Source organism: Phodopus roborovskii, unplaced genomic scaffold, assembly GCF_943737965.1.
Source record: "Phodopus roborovskii unplaced genomic scaffold, PHOROB, whole genome shotgun sequence".
Classification (NCBI taxonomy): domain Eukaryota; kingdom Metazoa; phylum Chordata; class Mammalia; order Rodentia; family Cricetidae; genus Phodopus; species Phodopus roborovskii.
Genome location: NW_026126636.1, coordinates 15,724,966 through 15,746,489, shown reverse-complemented (window position 1 = coordinate 15,746,489; position 21,524 = coordinate 15,724,966). Strand labels below are relative to the sequence as shown.

The following is a 21,524-nucleotide window of genomic DNA, read 5'->3' as shown; positions in this document are numbered from 1 at the left end:
CCTAGGCTGACCTGGAACTCAAGTGTGCAGCCAGGGTGGCCTCATACACTAATGGCGATCTTCCGCCTGGGCCTCCAGTCCCAGTACCTGAGCGTTTCAGGGATGGAAGCAGCAGACAGTGGTCTAGACAGGTCTATGTGGTGGTGGTGATGGGGTCTGTTTATTGGGGAGACAGGGCTAGTCAAAGGGCGGGCTGGCTAGGGTAGGGTAGGGTAGCAGTTTGTCTGGCCCTCGAGAAACCCAACTTGAATCCAAGGCCTCATCTGCTTCAAAGCCAAAGTCTTCCTCGACCTTAATCTGGAAAGATAACGAGATGTGAGTGCATATGGAGACGAGTCACATCCCACCCCAAACGCCCAATCAGCCTGTGGGCACTGGTTTCCCAGGCCATTCACTGTCAGGCAACCCTGAAAAGCATCCGGCAGCTGACCTCCCCTTCTCCCTGTGTTCCTGTAGCTAGTCGTTCTCTTCTTCAAACTCTAGCCTAAATTTTCCAACTCCTCTTTCCTATCCTACGTGCCCTCCTCCTTGCTGCCACTCTGCCCAGCCCTCCCCAAGCCCCGACCGCTCAACGCCCAGCTCCGGATTCTCACCACGCCTTGGCCCCAGCCCTCGGCTCCCACCTGCACTGGGGCCAGTTCTGGGGTCAACGAAGCTCCCACCCGTGGTGCCCGCCGCCTCTTCCGCCCACTGGGCCCCTCTCCGGGGGCTGGACTGCTGGGGTCGAGGGGTACGGGTGTCCTTTGGGGTGGGGAAAGGCCTTCCTTCTCAGCATTGCCTGGGGTGGGGACATCTGTGCCTTGGCTGCCATCATCCTGGTAAGATGAGAATTGGAGGCAGTTGAAGATTGAACTGGACTCCGCACCTGGTTACCCCAAACTGCCTGGAGACCAGAGCTCACCTCCAACACAATGGTGAACTGGCTAGCCCGGTAGTCATCCCCGTAGGAGTCCAGCACCCTCATGAGGAACCTGTGTGCACAGAGATGCAGGCACTGGGGCATCTTATCTTCTGGGGGAGGGAAGTAACAGACGAAGAAGCCCAGATCTCCCTTTACTTCAAAGTTGTCCCAAACTAGAAAGGTCTGGAGCTCTGGAGCCTGAGAGCACCGCCCGGGAACCCGTCTGACCCAAAGTCTGTGAGTGACAGTTGACACCCTTGGTGGGGCTAGATGCTGTAAGACTGTTCCTAAGTTCACAGTGTGGTTGTCGGCATCTGGTGAACATTCCACTGAATTCCAGTTTTGTTGTTGGTAATGAATGAAGACTGAATCCAGGGCCTTGAACATGCTTCACAAGTATTGCACCGCTCAGCTAGGAGGCCCAAACTTCTCATTCATTTATTTATAAGACAGGTTTTCTCTGTGTAATAATAGCCTTGGCTATTTTTGCTTTGTAGACCACGGTGGCCTCCAACTCAGAGAGATCCACCTACCTGTATCGCCTGAGTGCTGGGATTAAAGGTGTGTGCCACTGCTTACTTCCTGCTGTCCTCTCTACTTACATAGAGCAAACACTCTGTCCTGCCGCTGACCCCAGTCCCAGGGGCCAGCTCTTCTCTCCAAGACCCAATCCCACTTCTCTGTTTATCTCTTTCTGGGCCCTTAGCCTCAGCTTTGCCCCTGTGCCTTGTGAAGGCGGTAGGCACGTGTGGGAACGGAGACACTGGGTCCCACAGCGCGTGCAGAACGGTACCTGCGCTCCTGCTGGAGTCTCCGAGTTATCCTTTGCACCTGGTGGAGCCTGTTCAAGACTCGCTCATTCACCTGCAGGAAGGCAGAAGGAAGGCAATGGTTCTGGCATTTGAAGACCCAGTTCCCAGCAGTTGGCACTATTTGGGGAGGTCTAGGAGGTGTGGCCTACTGGAGGAAGGACGTCAAGGCCAATAGTATAAAACAATAAAACGCAGCATTTAACTGGGGCTTGCTTATAGTTGTAGAGGGCTAGTCCATTATCATGGTGGGAAGCGGACAGACATGGCGGCTCTGGAGCAGTAGCTGAGAGATTTACATCCCGATCTGCAGTCAGCAAGCAGAGAGAGACTGGGCCCGGCATCAGCTTCTGAAACCTCAAAGTCCACCCCAAGAGACATGCCTCCTCCAGTATGGTCGTACCTGGTAATCCCTCCCAAGCAGTGGACTAACCAGGGACCAAGCACATGATCTACTAGGGCCACTGTCATTCAACTGCCACACCATCACGGGCTCAAGCTTTCAAAGCATGGTTCTCAGCTGTGGGTGGGAGACTTGAGGAAGTTCAGGAAGTGTATCAATTACTAGGGCTGGGCCTCTAAATGTTATATATACCCAGCCTGTGGTTCCTGTCTTCCTCTCTGCTTCCAGGTATGCAGTGATGTGAGAAGCCTCTTCCATATGCCCCACATACACAAACCGGGCCGATTCACCGAGCACCTCTGACAGGATGCACTGGAATTGTGGCCCAAAATAAAGCTTTCCTCCCTCTAAGTTGCTTCTGTTGGGTGCTGGGGGGGTCACAGAAACGTGAAAGTCGTTAATTCAAGCGGCAACGTGTCTGGGAGACACCAACAGTCTCCATGGCAGGCATTAGACCAGAAGATGGCCACTGTAATAAGGGCCATCAGAAGACCATGAGGCCGACACCTGAATGGTAAGTAGGAGACAAGTGAGTGGCAAGTCGGGAAGAAAACATTTCTGGATCTGGGAAGAGCCCCTAAAGTTTCTGAAGACTCTAGCCCAGACGTGGAAGGAAAGAGATGTGACTGAGACAATCAGAGTCTAGGACATGGGCTGAAGTATATGGTATATGTTCCTTCTGACCAGAAAGAGACGCAATTTCCTGGCTCTGCCACTCAACAGCCCTGCAGGGTCTCGAAGATTGCCCAATTACCTGAATTTGGGTTTCTGCATGTGAAATCTACTCTTAGCAGGTGGATTAAGAATGGAGGCTTAGGGGACGGAGCAACAGCTCTGCAGTTAAGAGCGCTTACTGGGTGGGGGTGGAGGGGTACTGGAGAGATGGCTCATTGATACAGAACACTAGCTGTTCTTCCAGAAGACCCAGATTCAATTTCCAGCACCCATATAGTGGCTAACAACCATTTGTAACTCCAATGTCCTAGTCCAGCCTCTGTAGGTTCTAAGTAGGCACAACATGATGCATGGACATACATGCATGCAAAATAGTCATAAACATTATATATAAACATGTATGTGTATGTACATTACACATATGTATATATGTTTATGAGTATTTTTTATATACTCATAATAATACACATGAGAAGAAAAAGCATTATGTATAGAGTGTGCTTGTTGCTCTCTGGGAACCAGATTACAGACCCCAGCACCCACACTGGGTAACCCAGGTGCATGATATCCAATGGCCCTTCGTTGGTATCCATCTACACTTTGTACCCACCTGCCACACAGTGTTTGGAATCCCTTCCCAACCTCCCGGCTCCCCAGCTTCTCTCCTTCCAGAGCCCACACATATCATTGTTATGGGTTATCACCCCCCAATCCTAAAGATTTGCTGGAATCCTAATCCACTACTTCAGGAAGTGAGCATTTTGAAAACAGGTTGTGAGGCTGGAGAGATGGCTCAGCGGTTAAGAGCACTGGCTGCTTTTCCAGAGGACCCGGCTTCAATTCCCAGCACCCACATGGCGGCTCACAACTGTCTGTAACTCCAGATCCAGGGGATCTGAAACCCTCACGCCAATGTACATAAAATAAAATTAATTAAAAAAAAGAAAACAGGGTAATCTCAGAGCCAGCCAGGTTCAACAGAGGTCAATGGAATAAAGCCCAACCTGGCTACTGTACTTACAGAAAGAAGATAATGACCCCCAACACACACACACACACACACACACACACACACACACACACACACACACAGAGAGAGAGAGAGAGAGAGAATCTGTGAGCAGATGAGGACACGAAATGGGGTGACGGTTCTGGGCACAAAAGAACACCAAAGATTTCCAGCGACTGTTAAAGCTGGAAACCGGGACTGCTTTTCCGTCAGCCCCCAAACACCCTGCTAACACCTGGACCATGTCTCTAAAACTGTCAGGAAAAGTTGTTCGTCTACCAGTCTGTGACACTTTATCACGGCAGCCAGCCAGCGCGCACAGGACGCAATCATCGGTAGAGCCTTTCAGGCATTCAGACCCGGCCCCGCCCCACTGGTTCCAAACTTCTTACCTGGTGTTCCTGGCTTACTAAGACCTACACTCTGCCCACTGCCCCTCCCGCCTCCTTTACCAAGGAGATGAACTGAAAGACTCGTGGGGTGAGTTAATCTGACACACCGGTTTCAGGGATGGAGGGAAGAAGGACCCGAGGGAGGTTTAAAAGAGGCAGAGCAGGTGGGCCTGGGGGAGCCTCGGGTCAGAGGGAGGGGATCCTATCTTATCTACGTTGCCGTTGACTCCGCGAGGGAGTGAGAAGTCACCCCGGAAGTCAAATCGGGTGTCTGATGCTGTGATGGTTATTACTTATTTTTGCAGCTTCACAAGATCTAAACACCGGAGAGACAGAACTCTATGCTCATCTGTGGGAGTCTCCAGATTGGTTTACTTGAGGTAGAAAGACCTTCTCTAAATGTGGGCAATGCCATTCCATGGGCTGAAATCTGGAACTTCATAAAACAAGCCAAGCACCAGTACTCCTCTCTCTCTCTCTCTCTCTCTCTCTCTCTCTCTCTCTCTCTCTCTGCTTCCTGATGCTGTTTCACCCTCTTGCCACCATGTCACGCCTTCCCCGCCATGAGGTATCCTCAAACTCTAGGCCAGAGTAAGCCCTTCCTCGAGTTGTTTTTGTCAGGTATTTTGTCACGAAACAAGAAAAGTAATGAACACAAAATGTTCTGGAAGAGAGCACTCGGGGTGCCTGGCAGAGCTCGACCCTCTTGGATCTGTTCATTTACTTGTTCTGGTACAAGAGGAAACGAAAAGAGAAGGAAATCGGGAGGAGGAGACAGTTTAAGCCAGAGGACCCCCAAATGGGAATCCACACTCACCTACCTGCTCGATCTCCCGGCAGCGCCGACCTAGGGCCTGGTACTTTCTTCTATTTAGTTCCCGTTGGCGACGCCTGCGACCCCGGGCTGCCTCTTCCTCTTCATCCCTCTCTCGGAGCCCTGAGCCGCCCAGACCACCGGACACAAACTCTACTTCTGTCTCCAGCTCACTCTCCAGGATGTGGCCTCCGAACAGGGGCGGCAGAGCAAGCTCTGAGCCTGGTGGCGCTGAGAACTCTTCAAAGCCTACGGCTGCCATGGTCCTGCGGGGTCGATAGGTTTCAGGAACCGGGCATTCTGGCTCCCCAGTTCCTCCTCGGATGCTCGGGTCCAGACCTTACCCCTCCTCCCTCACCCACATCCAGGGGTCCAGACCTTACCCCTCCTCCCTCACTCACACCCAGGGGTCCAGGCCCCTCTACCCTCCTCCCTCTCTCACACCCAGGGGTCCAGGCCCCTCTACCCTCCTCCCTCACTCACACCCAGGACTCAGGCCCTAGCCTCCTCCCTCGGTCCTTAGAGCCCACGCTCTCCTGCTTCCAGATCCATGGGGGCACACAAACTCCTAGGCTTCTCCCCGAGGATGCTCCAGTACAGCCCCCAGCACTCCAAAAAGAGATCCCAAAAGAAAGCAGTCGCACAAGCCACAATCCCCATCACTGCGGCCGACCGCTGCACACCACGCAGCTGCGTTCACGCAAAGCTCAGCCACTCACCCCTCTCTCTGTTCCAGCTCCATGTCTGGGGTCAGGAGAAACCCCAAGCCTCAGGTAGGTGGAGCCGTGCACGGAACTACCTGTCCCATCAGGCCTTGCGACCACAGGAAAGCTCAGGATCTCTTCTGGGGAATTGTAGCTTCCTGCCCCGACCTTCGCTTGCACCCGGCTGCCAACTGCGGCTGAAGGCCCTCGGCTTAGACACAGATATACATATCATCTGGCGCTTCCGCCGATCGTCTGCTTTGCCACCGTCTTTGTCTCTGCTGTCTCGCCGCCGTGTCACAGAGCCAAGGCGATTCTCCACTTAACTAACAGGCTCAACCCACGCCGTCGCGCGCGCACGCCAAGCCCCACTCTCCCGGCCCTCCCTCCCGGTCGCCGTCCAGCGAGGCCGCTCGCTGCTAATAAAGTTGTTGTCCAAACGCTGCCGGAAACGTCCCGGGGAGCGGCCAATCAGAACGCAAGGTTGCCGGCGCCTTGCAAAGACGTCATCAGAAGACGCCGGCAGCTCTGGAGTGGGGGTGCTGGTGAAGAGCGGATTTCTTAGAAACGGTCGTGAGAGCATCTAAGCGGTGAGTGTGATGGAGAAGAAGGGAGGGCGGGAAAGCCAAGCTACTGGGTGGGTCTGGAGGAAGGGGCCAGCTGAAGTCATAGCCCAAGTCATCACAAACGTGCGAAGCAGGACGTGCGTAAATCACAACATCGCTCAGGCTGGAATGGGGCATGCGGACTCTTACTAAATGAGACAGGTGGAACGTGCGAGCTGAAGGCAGGGTGAGGGTAAAGAGCCAGGTTAGGCAGAGGGAGATGACTGTCCGAAGACGCAGAGGCGTGCAGAAATGTTTGCCAGGCCAGGTGGCGCCTGGAGGGGTGTGCTGTAGGTAGTGAGGGTAGGAAGGAGCTGGAGACGTCCTCCATGAACAAAGCAAGCCGTGGACACGCCTGCATGCCGTTGGAGCTGATGAAGAAGAGGAAAGCTCGGGGGATTGGGGAGGAGGTGCTCCTTCTGGTAACAGGGACGGAGTCGAGGTGTGCTGTTAGGGAACCCATTCTCGCTCTCCCATAGGCCTTGGGATGTCTCTGGCAGATGAGCTCTTGGCTGACCTTGAGGAGGCAGCGGAAGAGGAGGAAGGAGGAAGCTATGGAGAAGAAGAGGAGGAACCAGCAATCGAGGATGTGCAGGAGGAGACGCAGCTGGATCTTTCTGGGGATTCAGTCAAGAGCATTGCCAAGCTATGGGATAGCAAGATGGTGAGATGGGGGTGGGTGGGTACAGGATGGTGAATGTTCCCGGGAGGAGGAGGGGGTAGGAAGAGCAATTCTTCTTTCCGAGAGCCTAGTTTCTGACTGTGGTCTCCTTCCCCATCAGTTTGCGGAGATCATGATGAAGATTGAGGAGTATATCAGCAAACAAGCCAAAGCTTCAGAAGGTACCTCTTCGCGCCCCGCCCTCCCCCCCCCCTTTCCTCTGCCCTTGTCCCACGGCTCTTTTGCTCCTTGCCGTTTTGAAAACTGAATGTCTCCCACCTCGGCTTTCCCCATAGCACTCACTGGCTGAGACAGGAGGTGCACCAGTTCGAGTCCAGCCTCAACCACATAGTCAGGTCAGGGTCGGCCTGGGGAAAACACTGTCTCAAAAATACATACCTATGTGGAGCTGGAAAGATAGTTAGGAGTATTTGCTGCTCTTCCGGAGGACTTGGGATTGGTTCTCAGCACCCACATGGCTCATAACTGTTTGCAAATCTAGTTCTTAGAGATCTAACACCTTCTTTTAGTTTCCATGGGCGTTGTACATACATTATGCACATCAGGCAAAACACACACATAAAATAAAAATTTTTGGAAGAAAGTGAGAAACTACATTATGTTAAAAAAAAAGAAAAAAAGAAAAAGAAAGGAAGTATATACACATTGTATTGTAAAACTGGTGCTTAAGCCGCCTTATGTGTTTTCTGGTTGTGAGAGGATTTATCTCTGTGTTCCTTGAACTATAGGGCTTTTCCCACATCCATAGACCATATATATGTATGTGTATATATTTTTAAATATGGAAACAGGGTATCACTCTGTAGCCCAGGCTGTTCTGATGTCATTAGGTAGCTTACAATGGCCTTGAACTCTCAGAATCCATCCTTTTCAGCCTCCTGAGTGTTGGGATTACAAGCATGAGCCACCACACCCAGCTTATAGTCCTTATAGATGGCACTGACTGGCCCTGCATTGGGCCAGGGAAGCAAGGCCACCTCAGTTGGCGTCTGAGTACTTGTGCTAACCTGGGAAGGAGCCTGGTCTGTCCCCAATCCTGAGTCATTGTGAGTGCCAGGAGACTCAGAGAAATAGTAGCTTCTACAGCCGAGAAGCTACTTGCCCCATAGACCCAAGGAAAGTCACAGAAAGTGACATTTCCTGATGTCAGGTCTGATGAGTCAGACCTGCTCACATCCAGTATCTATCTAACACAAAGCATGTCTAGCAGAGGTGGCCCAAGTCGTGACATGGAGAGAAAACATCTCACCCTTCTAAAAGGGGAGGGAAGTATCTTCACTGCCCTCTGAGTTTTAGTGACTTAAAGAGATATTTGATACACACGTTATTCAATGTCAGTACGATTACGTATAAGTTGAGGTTTTTAGAAACAGACTCAAGGAAGGAACATTCCATAGAGATGGGACAGTGTTCATGAAGGCCAGGAGGAATGGAACAGCCTTGAGTGTCGAGTGTCTGAGAGGATGAGGCCGGAAGACAGAAAGGCTGTGTGGAGCTGATGAGTCAGTGAACGACACCACCCCCGCCCCCAGTGACTCCTGTGCTGTATGCGCCAAGGTTGCAGGTGTAGGGAACAGGGGCCTGATACTCTCCCTTGTGGGCCTCCATCTAGATGGAGACCTTGAGTGCCAGTCTGAGGCTCTTGCTTGTTAGCCTCTGGGCTTCAGAGCGCCACAGGAGGGTTTAGTTTTGGAGCAAGATGAGGTCAAGACTACATTAGGCCAGAAGATGGAGTGCAGGAGAGATGAGAGGCAGGAATAAGGATCCTGGGGAGGTTCCCAATCCCCTAGTGATGTTTCAGCCCCTCCTTTCTGATGCCATCCAGCCTCAATATTCCCCAGCTTTGTGTCCCCTCCTCATCCTTGTTCCTTCTTCTTCATAGTGATGGGACCAGTGGAGGCAGCCCCTGAGTACCGAGTCATTGTGGATGCCAACAACCTGACTGTGGAGATAGAAAACGAGCTGAGTGAGTGATGGGAAGGGCCAGGGGACAGCCCTGCTTCTGCCCTTCACCCTTTCTCTGTGATGCAAAGGGAAGAATGGGCATGAATCTGGACCTCTTCTGTTTGCCTTCCTAGACTACTGCCCTGACCAGGTTTACCTTGTGTAACAGACTAACTTACTTCAGGAGAAAGTGCATTCTCCTTCCTGAAAGTCTGAGTAAACAGAGCAGGTCTAGAGTCACCCTTTGACCCCCTTCAGCGGCCAGACTCTGCCACCCATTTCCTGCTCCAGGATGATTGCTTCACTTCCACGTCCCTACCAGCAAATGGAGAGGGAAGACAGGGCATGGTTGTTTCCTTCAGGCCACGGTCTGGAAGTTGAAAATGCCAATTCAGTTCACATCTTGTAGACATGAGAACAAACTCCTGCCTGCACATAGCACTGGGGACAGCTAGGAAACGTAGACCTCATGCTGGCATCCATGCACCAACCCATGTTTTGGGGTTGTTTACTAGAGTTGCGAGTGGGTGTTGGGGACAGCAGCAGAGTCTGCCTCCCCCTCAGTGGACACCTGCCCTCCCTGTCCACTTTAGACATTATCCATAAGTTCATCCGGGATAAGTACTCGAAGAGATTCCCTGAGCTAGAATCCTTGGTCCCCAACGCTCTGGATTACATCCGCACAGTCAAGGTGAGTGGGGAGGAGTCTGGCCCTGGAAGAACTGAAGCCCTAGACCGTGAACCCTCGGGCCTAGAAATGATGGAGAGGCATGAGTGGGGGTTCAGTGGGAAGGGACAGATACTGGAAAGGGTGTCCCACACACATCTCTTGCTTCTCCCCGTGGTCTTGTGGGAGTATCCCCATTGGCCTGTCCCTTGCCACTGGCTGTCATTGGGTCAGGTGTCCTTTGAACTGGCATCTGACGCCGCAGCTAGATAAGAGCTAAGGTCCTGAGTGGGGACAAATAAGGAGGGAGTGAGAAGAGGCAGGGAGAGGAGCTTGGACAGGTCGGAAAGGTCAGAGCACACGGGGCACGGAAGGCTCGGGCCCCTCTGGGAGAAGTGACGGGAGCAGGCGGACGGGAAAGAGTGGGGGCCCTGCCTCTGTCCAGGCGGTGAGGGTGGTAGCAGAGGAAGTCTGTCTCCAGTGAGCTCCTGCAGGCTTCTTTAATGCAGCATCCTTGGAGGCCCCTTTGCAGAGCAGAGCAGAGCAGGCAGCGCTGGTGCTTTAAGCAGCCGGGTTGTTAACCTGTAAAAGGCAAGATGGTCTCCAGTATTAGCTTTCCCAGGCTCCTCAAGGGGAGACCTCTGTTTGTGTTGCAGCAAAGGAGCTTCTAGCATCTTCTGGGGGTTACTACGGTCTCTCTCTTTCTCCCCTTCCCGCCCTAGGAGCTGGGCAACAGCCTGGACAAATGCAAGAACAATGAGAACCTCCAGCAAATCCTGACCAATGCTACCATCATGGTTGTCAGTGTTACCGCATCCACCACCCAGGGGTAGGTATAGCACATGGTAAGGTGCTGCAAGCCTACCATAGGCCAGCTATCAGCTATCAGCTATCAGCGGAGACCAGGAAGGGCAGAAGGGGGTTCACGGGGAGGGTGCTGCTGTCTCAGAACTGTGCCCCCTAGGCTGATAGAACGGGACAGCCCCAGAGTTACACAAACACACGTGCATACAAAGCCGACAGGATGGGTGGGGCTGAGTACCAGTTAGATGTGTACCCAGCAGAACTGGGGGCTGTCTCCAACCCTTACCTGCTTCCCGATTCAGGCAGCAGCTGTCAGACGAGGAGCTAGAGCGGCTGGAGGAGGCCTGTGACATGGCACTGGAGCTGAATGCCTCCAAGCACCGCATCTATGAGTATGTGGAGTCCCGGATGTCCTTCATCGCACCCAACTTGTCCATCATCATTGGAGCATCCACAGCTGCCAAGATCATGGGTGAGTTCCCAGCTGGGTCCCATATTCAGCTGATTGGTTAGGCTGTTTTGGGGATGTGGGGTTTGACATTAGGAGCTCTGTTATGTTGCCATCTGGAGAGTGAAGCCAGCCAGCTTGGCACAGCAAATAATAGAAGTGTAGCAACCCCTTGTGGGTACAGCTGGCTTAGCAGGTTGTACAGATGGTGGGCCATCCTCCTCCTGCCAGTGGGTCCATTTGGGCCCTTGGGCTTTCCTACTGCACAGGGCAGTGATCCTGCCATGTGCTCAGTTCCTCCTCCCAGAAGCTCCTGTAGCCAGAGTCCTCCCTTTCCTTGCGGGGAGAGCTCACAGTGGGAATGTGGGAAAGCCGCCATCTTTGGTCTCTTAGCTTTGGTCTTGAGTCCTCCAGGCCAGGACACTTATGCTCCTGAGGCTGCTGTTCAGAGTCTGAAACCAAGGTGCTTCTGGGGTTGCTTTCTCCCTAGACCTCTGCTTGCCTCAGGCATGTGTTCTGTGTCTTCATGCAGCCATGCTGCTGTATCTGTAGCCTTATCTCCCCTTCCCACAAGGATGCCAGGCCGACAGAATCAGGATCCATACGACCTCACTTTATCTTAACCCTCTCCTTAAAGATTCTATGTCCTGGATCAGAAAGATGGCACAGCAGGTAAAAAAGTACTTTTCACCCAAGCCTGACAGCCTGAGTGTGATCCTCGAAACCCACATGAAGGTGGAGAGAGCTGACTCCCATAAATGTCCTCTGATTGCCATGCACATTACACACACACACACACATACACACACGATCCTATATCCTTCCAGATGCTGTGGCTTAAACCAGGAATCCCAGTGTCTGGAAGGCTGAGGCAAGGAGGATTGCTTTGAGTTTGGGGCCAGCCTTGGCTACTAAGTAAATTACTGTCTCAAACCAGCAAACAAATGAAGGTGCAAATCTGTCTTAGGCACTGTTCTGTTGCTGTGAAGAGATTCCACTGTCGAGGCAACTCTTAGAAAACATTTAACTCGGGGCTTGCTTACACATTTAGAGGCTGATCATGGCTTCGCAGCAGGCGGGTGTGCTGCTGGAGAAGTAGCTGAGAGCTACATCCTGATCTGCAAGCAAAGAGAGAGATTGGATGTGGCATTCTTTTGAACCTCAAAGCCCACCCCCAGTGACACACTTCTTCCGACAAGGCCACACCACACCTCCTAACCCTTCTAACCCATTAAAGAGAGTCACTCCCTGGTGACTGAGCATTCAGATACATGAGCCTGTGGGGGACATTCTTACTCAAAGGTACACATGAGCCCCCAGATGTGAACCCTGTGTTCTGACCTCACCTCTTGTTGCAGGTGTGGCCGGAGGCCTAACCAACCTCTCCAAGATGCCTGCCTGCAACATCATGCTGCTGGGAGCCCAGCGCAAGACCCTGTCTGGTTTCTCCTCTACCTCTGTGCTGCCTCACACCGGCTACATCTACCACAGTGACATCGTGCAGTCTCTGCCCCCAGTGAGCCCTACGCCTTGTCCACTGTCCCCAGCCCTCATGCCTTGTCTAGTTTGGCTGACAGTAACACTCAGGAGCCTGGAGGATAGGGCAGCATGTGGAGTAGCAAGGACACAATTGTGGGGCCACCACTTGGCAGTGAGGATGGTGGGTGGTTGGACGCTGGGAACCCTGCCATTGGGCAGCCAGAGTACACCCTCAAGAGGCTGTTATGTTAGTAGATAGGCCCGTAGGCGTGGGCCACCTCCTAGAGCGTGGGTCCAGCTGGGCCCGGATGAGCAGTGACCGTTTGTGCTGGCTGTTACCTTGCCTCTAGAGGCTCACAGTTTTCTCTCCCCTTTCCATTGCTCCAGGATCTCCGGCGGAAGGCAGCCCGGCTGGTGGCTGCCAAGTGCACTCTGGCAGCCCGTGTAGACAGCTTCCATGAGAGCACAGAGGGGAAGGTGAGGAGGGGACAGGCGTCTGTCCCTGGGGCTCGGAGTCTTTTCATGAGAAGAGGCTACTTGAGAGGGCTCTCCTGGCTAGCAGACAGACACAGTGTCTGCAGCCCACTGTGCATCAGTTGTATAGGACAGCTATACCAGATCACTGTAGACGGGGTAGCTTCATACACAAGTTTGCCAGGCCTGGTAGCTTCTATCTTTAACCCCAGTGTTTGAGAGGAAGAGGCAGGAAGATCACTAGTCGGAGGCAGCCTGGGTTATATGATGAGTTTCAGGCCAGATGAGACTGCATAGCGTGACACTGTCTGCAAAAAAAAAGCACAGGGCTAGGATAGATGTGGCTCAGTCAGTCAAGTTCTTGGATGCAGGCATGAGGACTGAGTTCAGTTCCCAAACTGGCTGGGGGGGGGGGGGAGGCAACACAGCAGTACATGCGTGTAATGCCATTGCTGGAGAGGTGGAGACAGGAGGGTATCTGGGACTTGTGGGCCTGTCAACCAAATCATCAAGCTCTAGGTTTAATAGAGACCCTGTCTCAAGAAATAAGTTGAGGAGCGAGTGTAGAAGGCAGGTGATGTCAACCTGGCCTCAGATGTGCACACACATACACAAAGTCTCACCGCACTAACACCAGGGTGTTAGCTGGGCAGAAATGTTCCTGCCCCTGTCAGCACCAGAGGCCTGCAGCCAAGACAGCATCTCCAGCTTCTCTGACTCTGCTAGTTTGCGGCCCCTTGTAGGTTGTTGAGCTCACACTGACAATGCAAGGTATTGTCACATCTGCAGAGATCCTCTGCCATGTGATCTATAGTTACAGATTATAGAGACCGGGACACCAAGGCAGATCACTGTGTTTGGGGGGGGGCAGTGTTTTGCCTACCACAATAGGGCCCGTCCTCCGCTAGTACAGACATGACTGTAATAGTACCTTCTGCTTTCCTGGGTGGGCTCAGGAAGCACTGAGTCTCTGCTGTGTGCATCACTCTGCCAGAAACTCCATCACATCTTAAGTCAGGGTTCAGTCTCTCTCTCTCCCCCCTCTCTCTGCCTTTTGCCACTGTCTAGATGAGGCTTTATAGCAGGGAATTACACAGATGCAATGGGTCCAGCAGTGCTGTGTGAATACCAGGGATGCTAAGGGGAATTTGTTGGGCAAGGAAGCTTAGGTTCCGACTCAGCTAGGATGTGAGGAAGAGCTTTGAGGAAGTTTTGGTGTGGGCCTGAGTGAGGTCAGAGTCAGTTGTGTGGATATTGTGCTACCCACTTGAAAGAGTGTTCAAGCAGAGGGAACAGTGAGTGCAAAGGGCTGGAGTTGGGTGGACCCCAGCAGGGAGAAGAGCCTGCTGCACCTAGGAGCCGATAGTGTGTAACCTTTGGGGCCTCTGGCTGCTGCAGAGACAGAAGCAAGCCAGATGGGATCTGCTCTGAGAGGCCAGGGGGCTCTGTGGTGGGAGAGTGGCGTGGGGTGGCAAGCTGTCTGCTGACTGGGGAACACGGATTCTGCCTGGCCCGTTTATGTTCAAAGGACTGGGAAGGAAGCAGTCACTCAGAGAGTGCAGAGCTTGGTTGTAAGAGCTAACCCCGAGCTACAAGTGCAGGACAGCATCCGTGGCCCAAGGAGGACAGATTAGTCATGGGGAGGGTCCACTGTCAGGTGAACAGATATACAGTATATGGGGTTGATGATGCACAGACATGTGACCTGGGGAACAGTCTGTATGGCTGGCTACAGCTTCTCCCCAACTCCCTGCCCAGGTGGGCTACGAACTAAAGGATGAGATTGAGCGCAAGTTTGACAAGTGGCAGGAGCCGCCACCCGTGAAGCAGGTGAAGCCCCTGCCTGCGCCCCTTGATGGGCAGCGGAAGAAGCGAGGGGGCCGAAGGTGAGGACTCTGGTGGGGCTAGAAGTGGGGAGGGGGTGGGGGAGGAGGCTGGCACCTTCCCAGCCAACTGCCTGTATCCCATTGACACCCACCTTCCCCAGGTACCGCAAGATGAAGGAGCGGCTAGGGCTGACCGAGATCCGGAAGCAGGCCAACCGCATGAGCTTTGGAGAGGTCAGGCTTGCTCCACAGTAGCAGAGGGACCTTGAGGGTTCTCTCTGCACATCCTGCTGCCATCCCTCCTCTCCACCCTGTAATCCCAGAGCAGAAATGGGGCTACCCCAGCCTCCCTCCTGCCTAGCCTGTCCGCTCAAGCCACCTCCCCCCCATGGTGACCTTTGCAGTGCTGAGCTGGCTGCCACCCAGCTCCCCACGCTGCACCTATGTCTGACCATCATCCACGAGGTTCTGAGAGAATCTGCTTAGGTGCCATCTCAGTAGCAGCCCATCCCAGTTCTTCACAGGGTTCCTGGCTATACCCAAGCAGGGTTGGGCTGGGCTCTCACAAGGTCATTTAAGTGCAGTCGGTTCCCCCAGCTGAGTGGGTGTCCATGAGATCTGCTGATTGGAGTCCCTGGGTTTTCAGTGGACTGTCCTGGGGGACTGGCTGAATGTGGCCAGCTTCCTAACAGCAGGCCACTTCCGTCTCACCAGATTGAGGAGGATGCCTATCAAGAAGATTTGGGCTTTAGCCTGGGCCACTTGGGCAAGTCAGGCAGTGGGCGTGTGCGGCAGACACAGGTGAATGAAGCCACCAAGGCCAGGATCTCCAAAACCCTGCAGGTATGGCCGGGGCCCATGGGAAGGGGAGGCAAGTAGGACATGGAGGCAGGGAGCCTTGCATCGTGGCCCTCCCCTTTCCCTGCAGCGGACCTTACAGAAACAGAGTGTGGTGTACGGCGGGAAGTCTACCATCCGTGACCGCTCCTCAGGGACAGCCTCCAGTGTGGCCTTCACTCCACTCCAGGTACCAAACCCTGCCCTGCCAGGCATGTAGTAGGGTTGTTGTGGGAGCCCCAATGACCTAACACATGAAAAGCAGAGGCAGCCAGAGCCTCATAGTAAGTGCAGATGGCTGCCAGTGACAGCTCTGGCAAGCGCAGACCAACTTTGGAACTGGACCTAGGACTCTGTCCATGTGGCCCAGGTACTCTCTGAGCTTCCTAGTCTTTGCTTTGAGATGGCCCTAGTAGTCAGGGTAACCCAAGGTGTACTTGAGTGTCACCGCAGCCCAGTGGCATTGAACGGTGTGAAGCAGAACGGCCCCTGTTACTCACCACAGAGGCAGGCAGATGTGTCCTGTACCGTCACAAGCTTGCTAGAATGAGTCGAGTATACACTGCATTAGAAGGCCATGGGTACCACAGAGAAGCTGCAGTGAAAGGTGCTGAGGCCAGGACAGGCCCAGCAAGAAGGTTGGAAGCAGCCAATATGGTGCCAGCATCATCATCACTGATGGTGTGAGATTTGCAGGACACTCTGGATGGTCACGTCCCTCTAAGGCTCAGTTTCCTCATCCGGAATCTGACAGGAGTGGTTTTTTAGCATCACCTGAGGATGTTAGCAATCCTGATACCCAGGCCCTGCCCCCACACCCACTGGGTCAAAATCTCCCGAACTGAGGGAGACTCCAGGGACTGCAAACAGTTCCGTGTCCGCTATGGTGTTTGGGGGCTCTGACATGTCTGGTTCTCATACAGCAGGGAGGCCTGAGCCTCCCCACCTTACCTGTCACCCTCTCCCTTTGCAACTCAGGGTCTGGAGATTGTGAACCCACAAGCAGCGGAGAAGAAGGTGGCAGAGGCCAACCAGAAGTATTTCTCCAGCATGGCTGAGTTCCTCAAGGTCAAGGGTGAGAAAAGCGGCACCATGTCCACCTGAAGGGCCCACCCCCCCGCTGGAAGGACACGGAGGGCTGGAGCTTCTCAAGTGATGGATACCCAGCAGGGAAGGGGCCACCCGCTGGAAGGACACGGAGGGCTGGAGCTTCTCAAGTGATGGATACCCAGCTGGGAAGCTGTGGTGGAGGCAGCCTGCCCTGCCCTGCCCTGCCCTTGGCCCAAGGCCAGAGCATCCAAGGAAAGGGGTGAAGAGACTTGGTCTGCCTCCCCCAGCACCCAGACCACTGCTGCCCCCGTTAAGTGGGCGAGGTCTTCCTCACACTCATCTTTTTTACTTACATGGGGAAAGGAAGTGATTTTCTAGAAAGAGTACAATTAAATGCTCAGTGTCAGGCTCTGACCAGAGGGTGAGATTAATTGTGAAAGACCCAGAGGAGTCAGAGCTGTGGGGTTTCCAGTCCAGCTATCATGGACCCAGCTCTCTTCTGCTCCTGTCCTGACATCTAAGAAGAGAAAAGCCCCATCCATCCCTGACATCTCCACCCAACCCATGAGAACCTACCCCAGCATCGTGGCCACAGGGTTATTGTGATCCCTCAGGCTAGACGCCTCCTTGGTCTGTGATCCACACCTGGGACCTGGGAAGTGTCTGCAGAAAGCGCCCAGCACTGGGCTGACTGGAGAGCCAGTTGTTTTAATCCATGTTGAATGAGGGGGCCATGCCTGAGTGCCGTGCCCTGCCCTGCCCTGCCCTGGGGGGCACAAATGTCAGGTAAGCAAAAGAAACGCACACTACCCAGTCTGACTTGAGAACAGTGCTCATCCAAGGGACAAGGTAGGACAGGGTGGACCATGTTTGGTGTGGTAGGAATCTGTCTCTGCAGAAGGTAAGGGAGAGCTGCTGCTGGGCTCCAGTTTTCTCAGCTTGAGCTTAACTCTGACGGTCTGAACGTGGGCCCAGCTGCTGAGGTCAGGACTTGTCTTACTTATAATTTTGGCAGGTCTGTCTTGGACCCCACTCTACCCTGATCCCAGTCCCCTGTGTGTCTGCTAGGGAAAGCTCTTTGTCCAGCACTCCCTCCAGAATCCCTACGTGGTCCCTGCCTGACTTGTATCTGACATTGCCAGTGGTGGGTGGAACAGAAAATGAAGATGTGAGTCTCTAAAACATGGGTGCTAGTCCCAGATTTAGTTTTGCTAAAGTCTAGCTCAAACACATGTATTGCAGCCTGTAACCCTAGCTACCCAAGGGACCTGAGCAGGCAGGTTGGAAGCTCAAAGCTACTTGGGCTACATACACAGTGAGTTCAAGGCCAGCCTGGGCTGTAGAGGAAAAAAAAAAAAAAAAAAAAAAAAAAAAAAAAAACCCCGCTTCCAAAAAAGCTGGGGCAAGATCTGGAGACAGAGCACTCTTGGTAAAGTGCTCTTCATAAAACCATAAAAACCTTGGGAGGCGGATCTCTGTGAGTCCGAGGTCAGCCTGGGCTATAGGGCCTATTCCAGGACAACCAGAGCTACTCAGAGAAACCCTGTCTGGGGGTGGGGGGGGGGAGAAAACAAAAAACAACAACAACAAAAAAACAAAAGCAGTGTAAGAACCTGAATTCAATGCTCAGTACCCATATAAAATGCCAAGAATGGCATGTGCTTGCCATCCCGATGCTGAGGAGGTGGAGACAGGTGGATCACTGGGGCATGCCTCCAGCCTCCTTGAGTCCCAGGTCCTGATAGTGGCTTATAGTTAAAAAATAGTCGGTGGCACACGCCTTTAGTCCCAGCATTCAGGAGGGAGAGGCAGGTGGACCTCTGTGAGTTTGAGGCCAGCCTGATCTACAGAGCTAGTTCCAGGACAACCTCCAAAGCAATACAGAGAAGCCCTGTCTCCAAAAACCAAAAAGAAAAAAAAAGAAAAGAAAAAGAAAAACTTACTGAGAAGCATTTTCACCTACACACGGTACATTTAATACATGCATATATGTACACACAATTTCAGGAAAGGGAGTTGGCTGGAGAGATTTCTCAGTGGTTAAGGACATTGGTTGTTCTTCCAGAAGACCCTAGTGTGATTCCCAGCACCCCTGTGGCAGCCCACAACAGTCTATAACTTCAGCCCCAGAGGATATGACATCCACTTCTGATCTCCCTGGGTACCAGGCACACATTTAGCATAGATATACAGGTAGGCTAGACACACACACACAGAGAGAGACTGTAAATGTTTCTCAAGGGCCAGGAATGCAGCAGTTCACCTCAGGGTACTTGCCTAGCTGTGTTTTAAAATGGCTGCTGGGTGTGGTAGCACACGCCTTTAATCCCAACACTCCTGTGCAGAGATCAGATTTACATGAGTTGCAGGTAAGCCTAGTCTATATAGTGAGTTCCAAGGCGTACAAGTAAGATCCTTAAAAAAAGGCGGAAGCTGATACATGGCTGCACAAACTTGTAGTCTCAGCACTTGGGAAATGGAAGCAGGAGAACCTGGAGTTCAAGGCCATCCTCCACTACAAAGCCAGTTCTAGTCCAGCCCCTCCTACATGAGAGGTGAGGTGTCTGGGCGGGGAGGGATAGGATAGCTCAATAGTAGGTGCTTCCCTATCATGTGACACCCTGGTTTAAAATCTCCCTGATTCGAGAAAGAAAAGTGCATTTCCATGTGATGTTTATGGTGCTGACTAAAGGAACTTGCCTGGAGGAGTTTGTTTTTAAATCGGCTGGCTGCACGCTGTAATTCTCAGGGATTCACACCTCCAGAGGTTGTAATTGTTGTTGCTTGAGCCTGGGGTATTTGGATCCCCCACCCAACCCCAACCAACTTCCCAGGTGATTCTAACGTGCAACTAAGCCTGAGAATCATCGTCCTGTTCTTGGGGCCATCAGCATGCCCTGGGAGCTTGCTAGAAAAAGCAGAATTGAAGAACACCTAGATAAGCTGAATCTTAACAAGTCCACAAGGGATTCCTGACGAGGCCAGGAGCAGTTCGTTCCACACTCAGCTGTGTATGAATAAATAAACGCTAAAAAGACTGTGGGTGTTAGGAAAGTCTGGACAAATGCAGGTTCCTGGGTTTCACTTTAAGTCTATGTGACCCTTAAAATACGCATCTTAAAAGTGTTTGTGTGAATGTGTTAGTTTAAGTACACCAGCAGCGCCGGGATGAGGGAATCAGATACCCTGGAACTGGTGTTACAGGCATGTGAGCCACCGTGTGGGTGCTGAGAACAGAATTCCAAGTCCTGCAAGAAAGTGTGTCTTAACTGCTGAGCCATCACTCCAGCAGAAGGATACGCTTTTTTAAAAAATTTAATTTAGAAACAATCTTATTTTACACATCAGTCCCAGTTCCCTCTCCCATCCTTCCATGCCCCCCCCCAAAGATACATTTTTGTATAAGCCATTTCTTCTTCTCTTGCTTCATGCCATTCTGGTGGGGACTCTTCAAGTTTGGATTTATTTTAGTTTCCTTCACCCAGGCAGGCAGAGATAGATTTGGCTTCCCAACTCATGAAAACGTGGTGCTCAAGAAGTTCTCAACACAAGTCATTGGTGGGACTGTTCACCTACTAATTCAGCAAAAGGCTACGGAGTGCGTTCTGAGTGCTAAACACTGATAAATCCAGACAGGGAGACCCAAATGAGTATTTTTTTTAAAAGGCAGGACTTGAACAAAATTGGAGAGGCTCGCCTAAGCACTCTGCAAGGGTGGTCAGGGAAGTTTACTACCTAAGAAAAGAAGCATAATAGAGCTCTAATAAGTAGTCGTTGCAGATGTAGTCGAGGTAGGGTAAAGCGCAGCTTCTTCTGCAACTTCTGCAGCTACAACAAGCATCCTTGCAACATTAAAGAAACGGAGGCAGACTGTCCCACACACAGTCCGCTCGCTCACTTACTCGGAGGCAGGGCAGACCTGTGCTGTGTGCTTCTCAGTCACTTCTGCTGATTCCGCCTTTCCTTCCCCCTCCCGAAAGCACTGAGTTTTAGAGTTTTAGTTTTAGAGACATGCCAAGCATAGGCACCTGGGGAGCGATTGTGAGGATCAGAAAACAGCCTGGACGGCAGGAATAGGGAAGGATGCTCCGACAACCACACCTGTGGGCAGCATCCTCCGAAAAGCTACCCCATTGGCCAAGCGGACGGGACTGCCAAGGGAAATGGGGGGGGGGGCTTCTCGTCTGGCTCCGCCCCTTAGGCCTGGCGGCTGTCTTGATTGGCAGATCACTTGGGCTCAATGCCCCCCCCCACTCCAGTCACCTGTCTGTCTTCGGCCTTTAACACCCACGCTGCATGCCTTCCGTCGTTTCCCCCACCCACTTCCACCACCAACCAATGAGTGCGAGGCAGACATACCTCTCAACCAATCACAGCCGCCCTCGAACTTGACGGACGACTTCCCGCCCCTCACCGTGACTCCTCCCCGCGGCCAATTGACTTAGGAGAAGGGGGCGGACACGTCCAATCAGCACGACACAGGCCTCCTGATTGACGCTCAGGGCCTCGCGCTGGCGTGTTGTGCTCCGAGGCGGGGAGGAGGGAGGAGGAGGAGCCGGGGAGGGGAGCCTCAGCCAATCCCAGGCAGCTGAGCGGGAGGCCAATCGAACGCCGCGCCCCGCGGACGGCAGCCAATCCCAGCGAGGGGGCCGGCCGCATCCCCGCTAGGGACCAATGGGACGCGCCTTGCGGCGCAGAGCGACGTGCTGCGGGAGCAATGACGGACCTATATTCGGGGCTCGGGGGCGGGCCGGCGCCAGAGACGAGGAGAGAGGAGGGGAGGCCTCCTCCGCCGCCGCCATCTTGGACCGGGCCCGTTCAGCTTCCGTGGAGCCGTCGGCAGCCGCCGCCGGGCCTTCCCTTGAGCCCCGAGTCCCCCTACTCGGTCGTCTAGAACAGCCCCGGGCCCACTTCCTCTATCAACAACCCAACCCCACTTCCGGCTTTCGCGCCCTCTTATCGCGATAGCGCCCGGGCTTGGGGCGCGAGGAAAGAGGAGGA

At 53.1% G+C, this 21,524-nt stretch overlaps 2 protein-coding genes across 3 annotated transcripts; one reads left to right on the top strand and one right to left on the bottom strand.

Moving 5' to 3' along the window:
• Nucleotides 1–140: 140 nt before the first annotated feature.
• On the bottom strand, nucleotides 141–6,059 carry Tfpt (TCF3 fusion partner). 2 transcript variants are annotated; one of them, XM_051207747.1, is made up of 6 exons: nucleotides 5,723–6,059; nucleotides 5,011–5,269; nucleotides 1,695–1,765; nucleotides 902–971; nucleotides 594–815; nucleotides 141–297 (listed from the first exon to the last, which is right to left on the bottom strand). In XM_051207747.1, the coding sequence occupies exons 1-6, from the start codon at nucleotides 5,743–5,745 to the stop codon at nucleotides 178–180; spliced, it is 765 nt and encodes a 254-aa protein (XP_051063704.1). In that variant the 5' UTR covers nucleotides 5,746–6,059; the 3' UTR covers nucleotides 141–177. The 2 variants fall into 2 exon arrangements, with proteins under 2 accessions (XP_051063704.1, XP_051063705.1); XM_051207748.1 differs by having other exon boundaries at nucleotides 624–815.
• Nucleotides 6,060–6,248: 189 nt separating this feature from the next.
• On the top strand, nucleotides 6,249–16,937 carry Prpf31 (pre-mRNA processing factor 31). The gene is made up of 14 exons (XM_051207744.1): nucleotides 6,249–6,297; nucleotides 6,792–6,976; nucleotides 7,095–7,155; nucleotides 8,877–8,960; nucleotides 9,532–9,629; nucleotides 10,328–10,434; nucleotides 10,712–10,881; nucleotides 12,216–12,373; nucleotides 12,724–12,813; nucleotides 14,569–14,696; nucleotides 14,798–14,870; nucleotides 15,351–15,479; nucleotides 15,565–15,663; nucleotides 16,452–16,937. The coding sequence occupies exons 2-14, from the start codon at nucleotides 6,800–6,802 to the stop codon at nucleotides 16,575–16,577; spliced, it is 1,500 nt and encodes a 499-aa protein (XP_051063701.1). The 5' UTR covers nucleotides 6,249–6,297; nucleotides 6,792–6,799; the 3' UTR covers nucleotides 16,578–16,937.
• The last annotated feature ends 4,587 nt before the right edge of the window (nucleotides 16,938–21,524 follow it).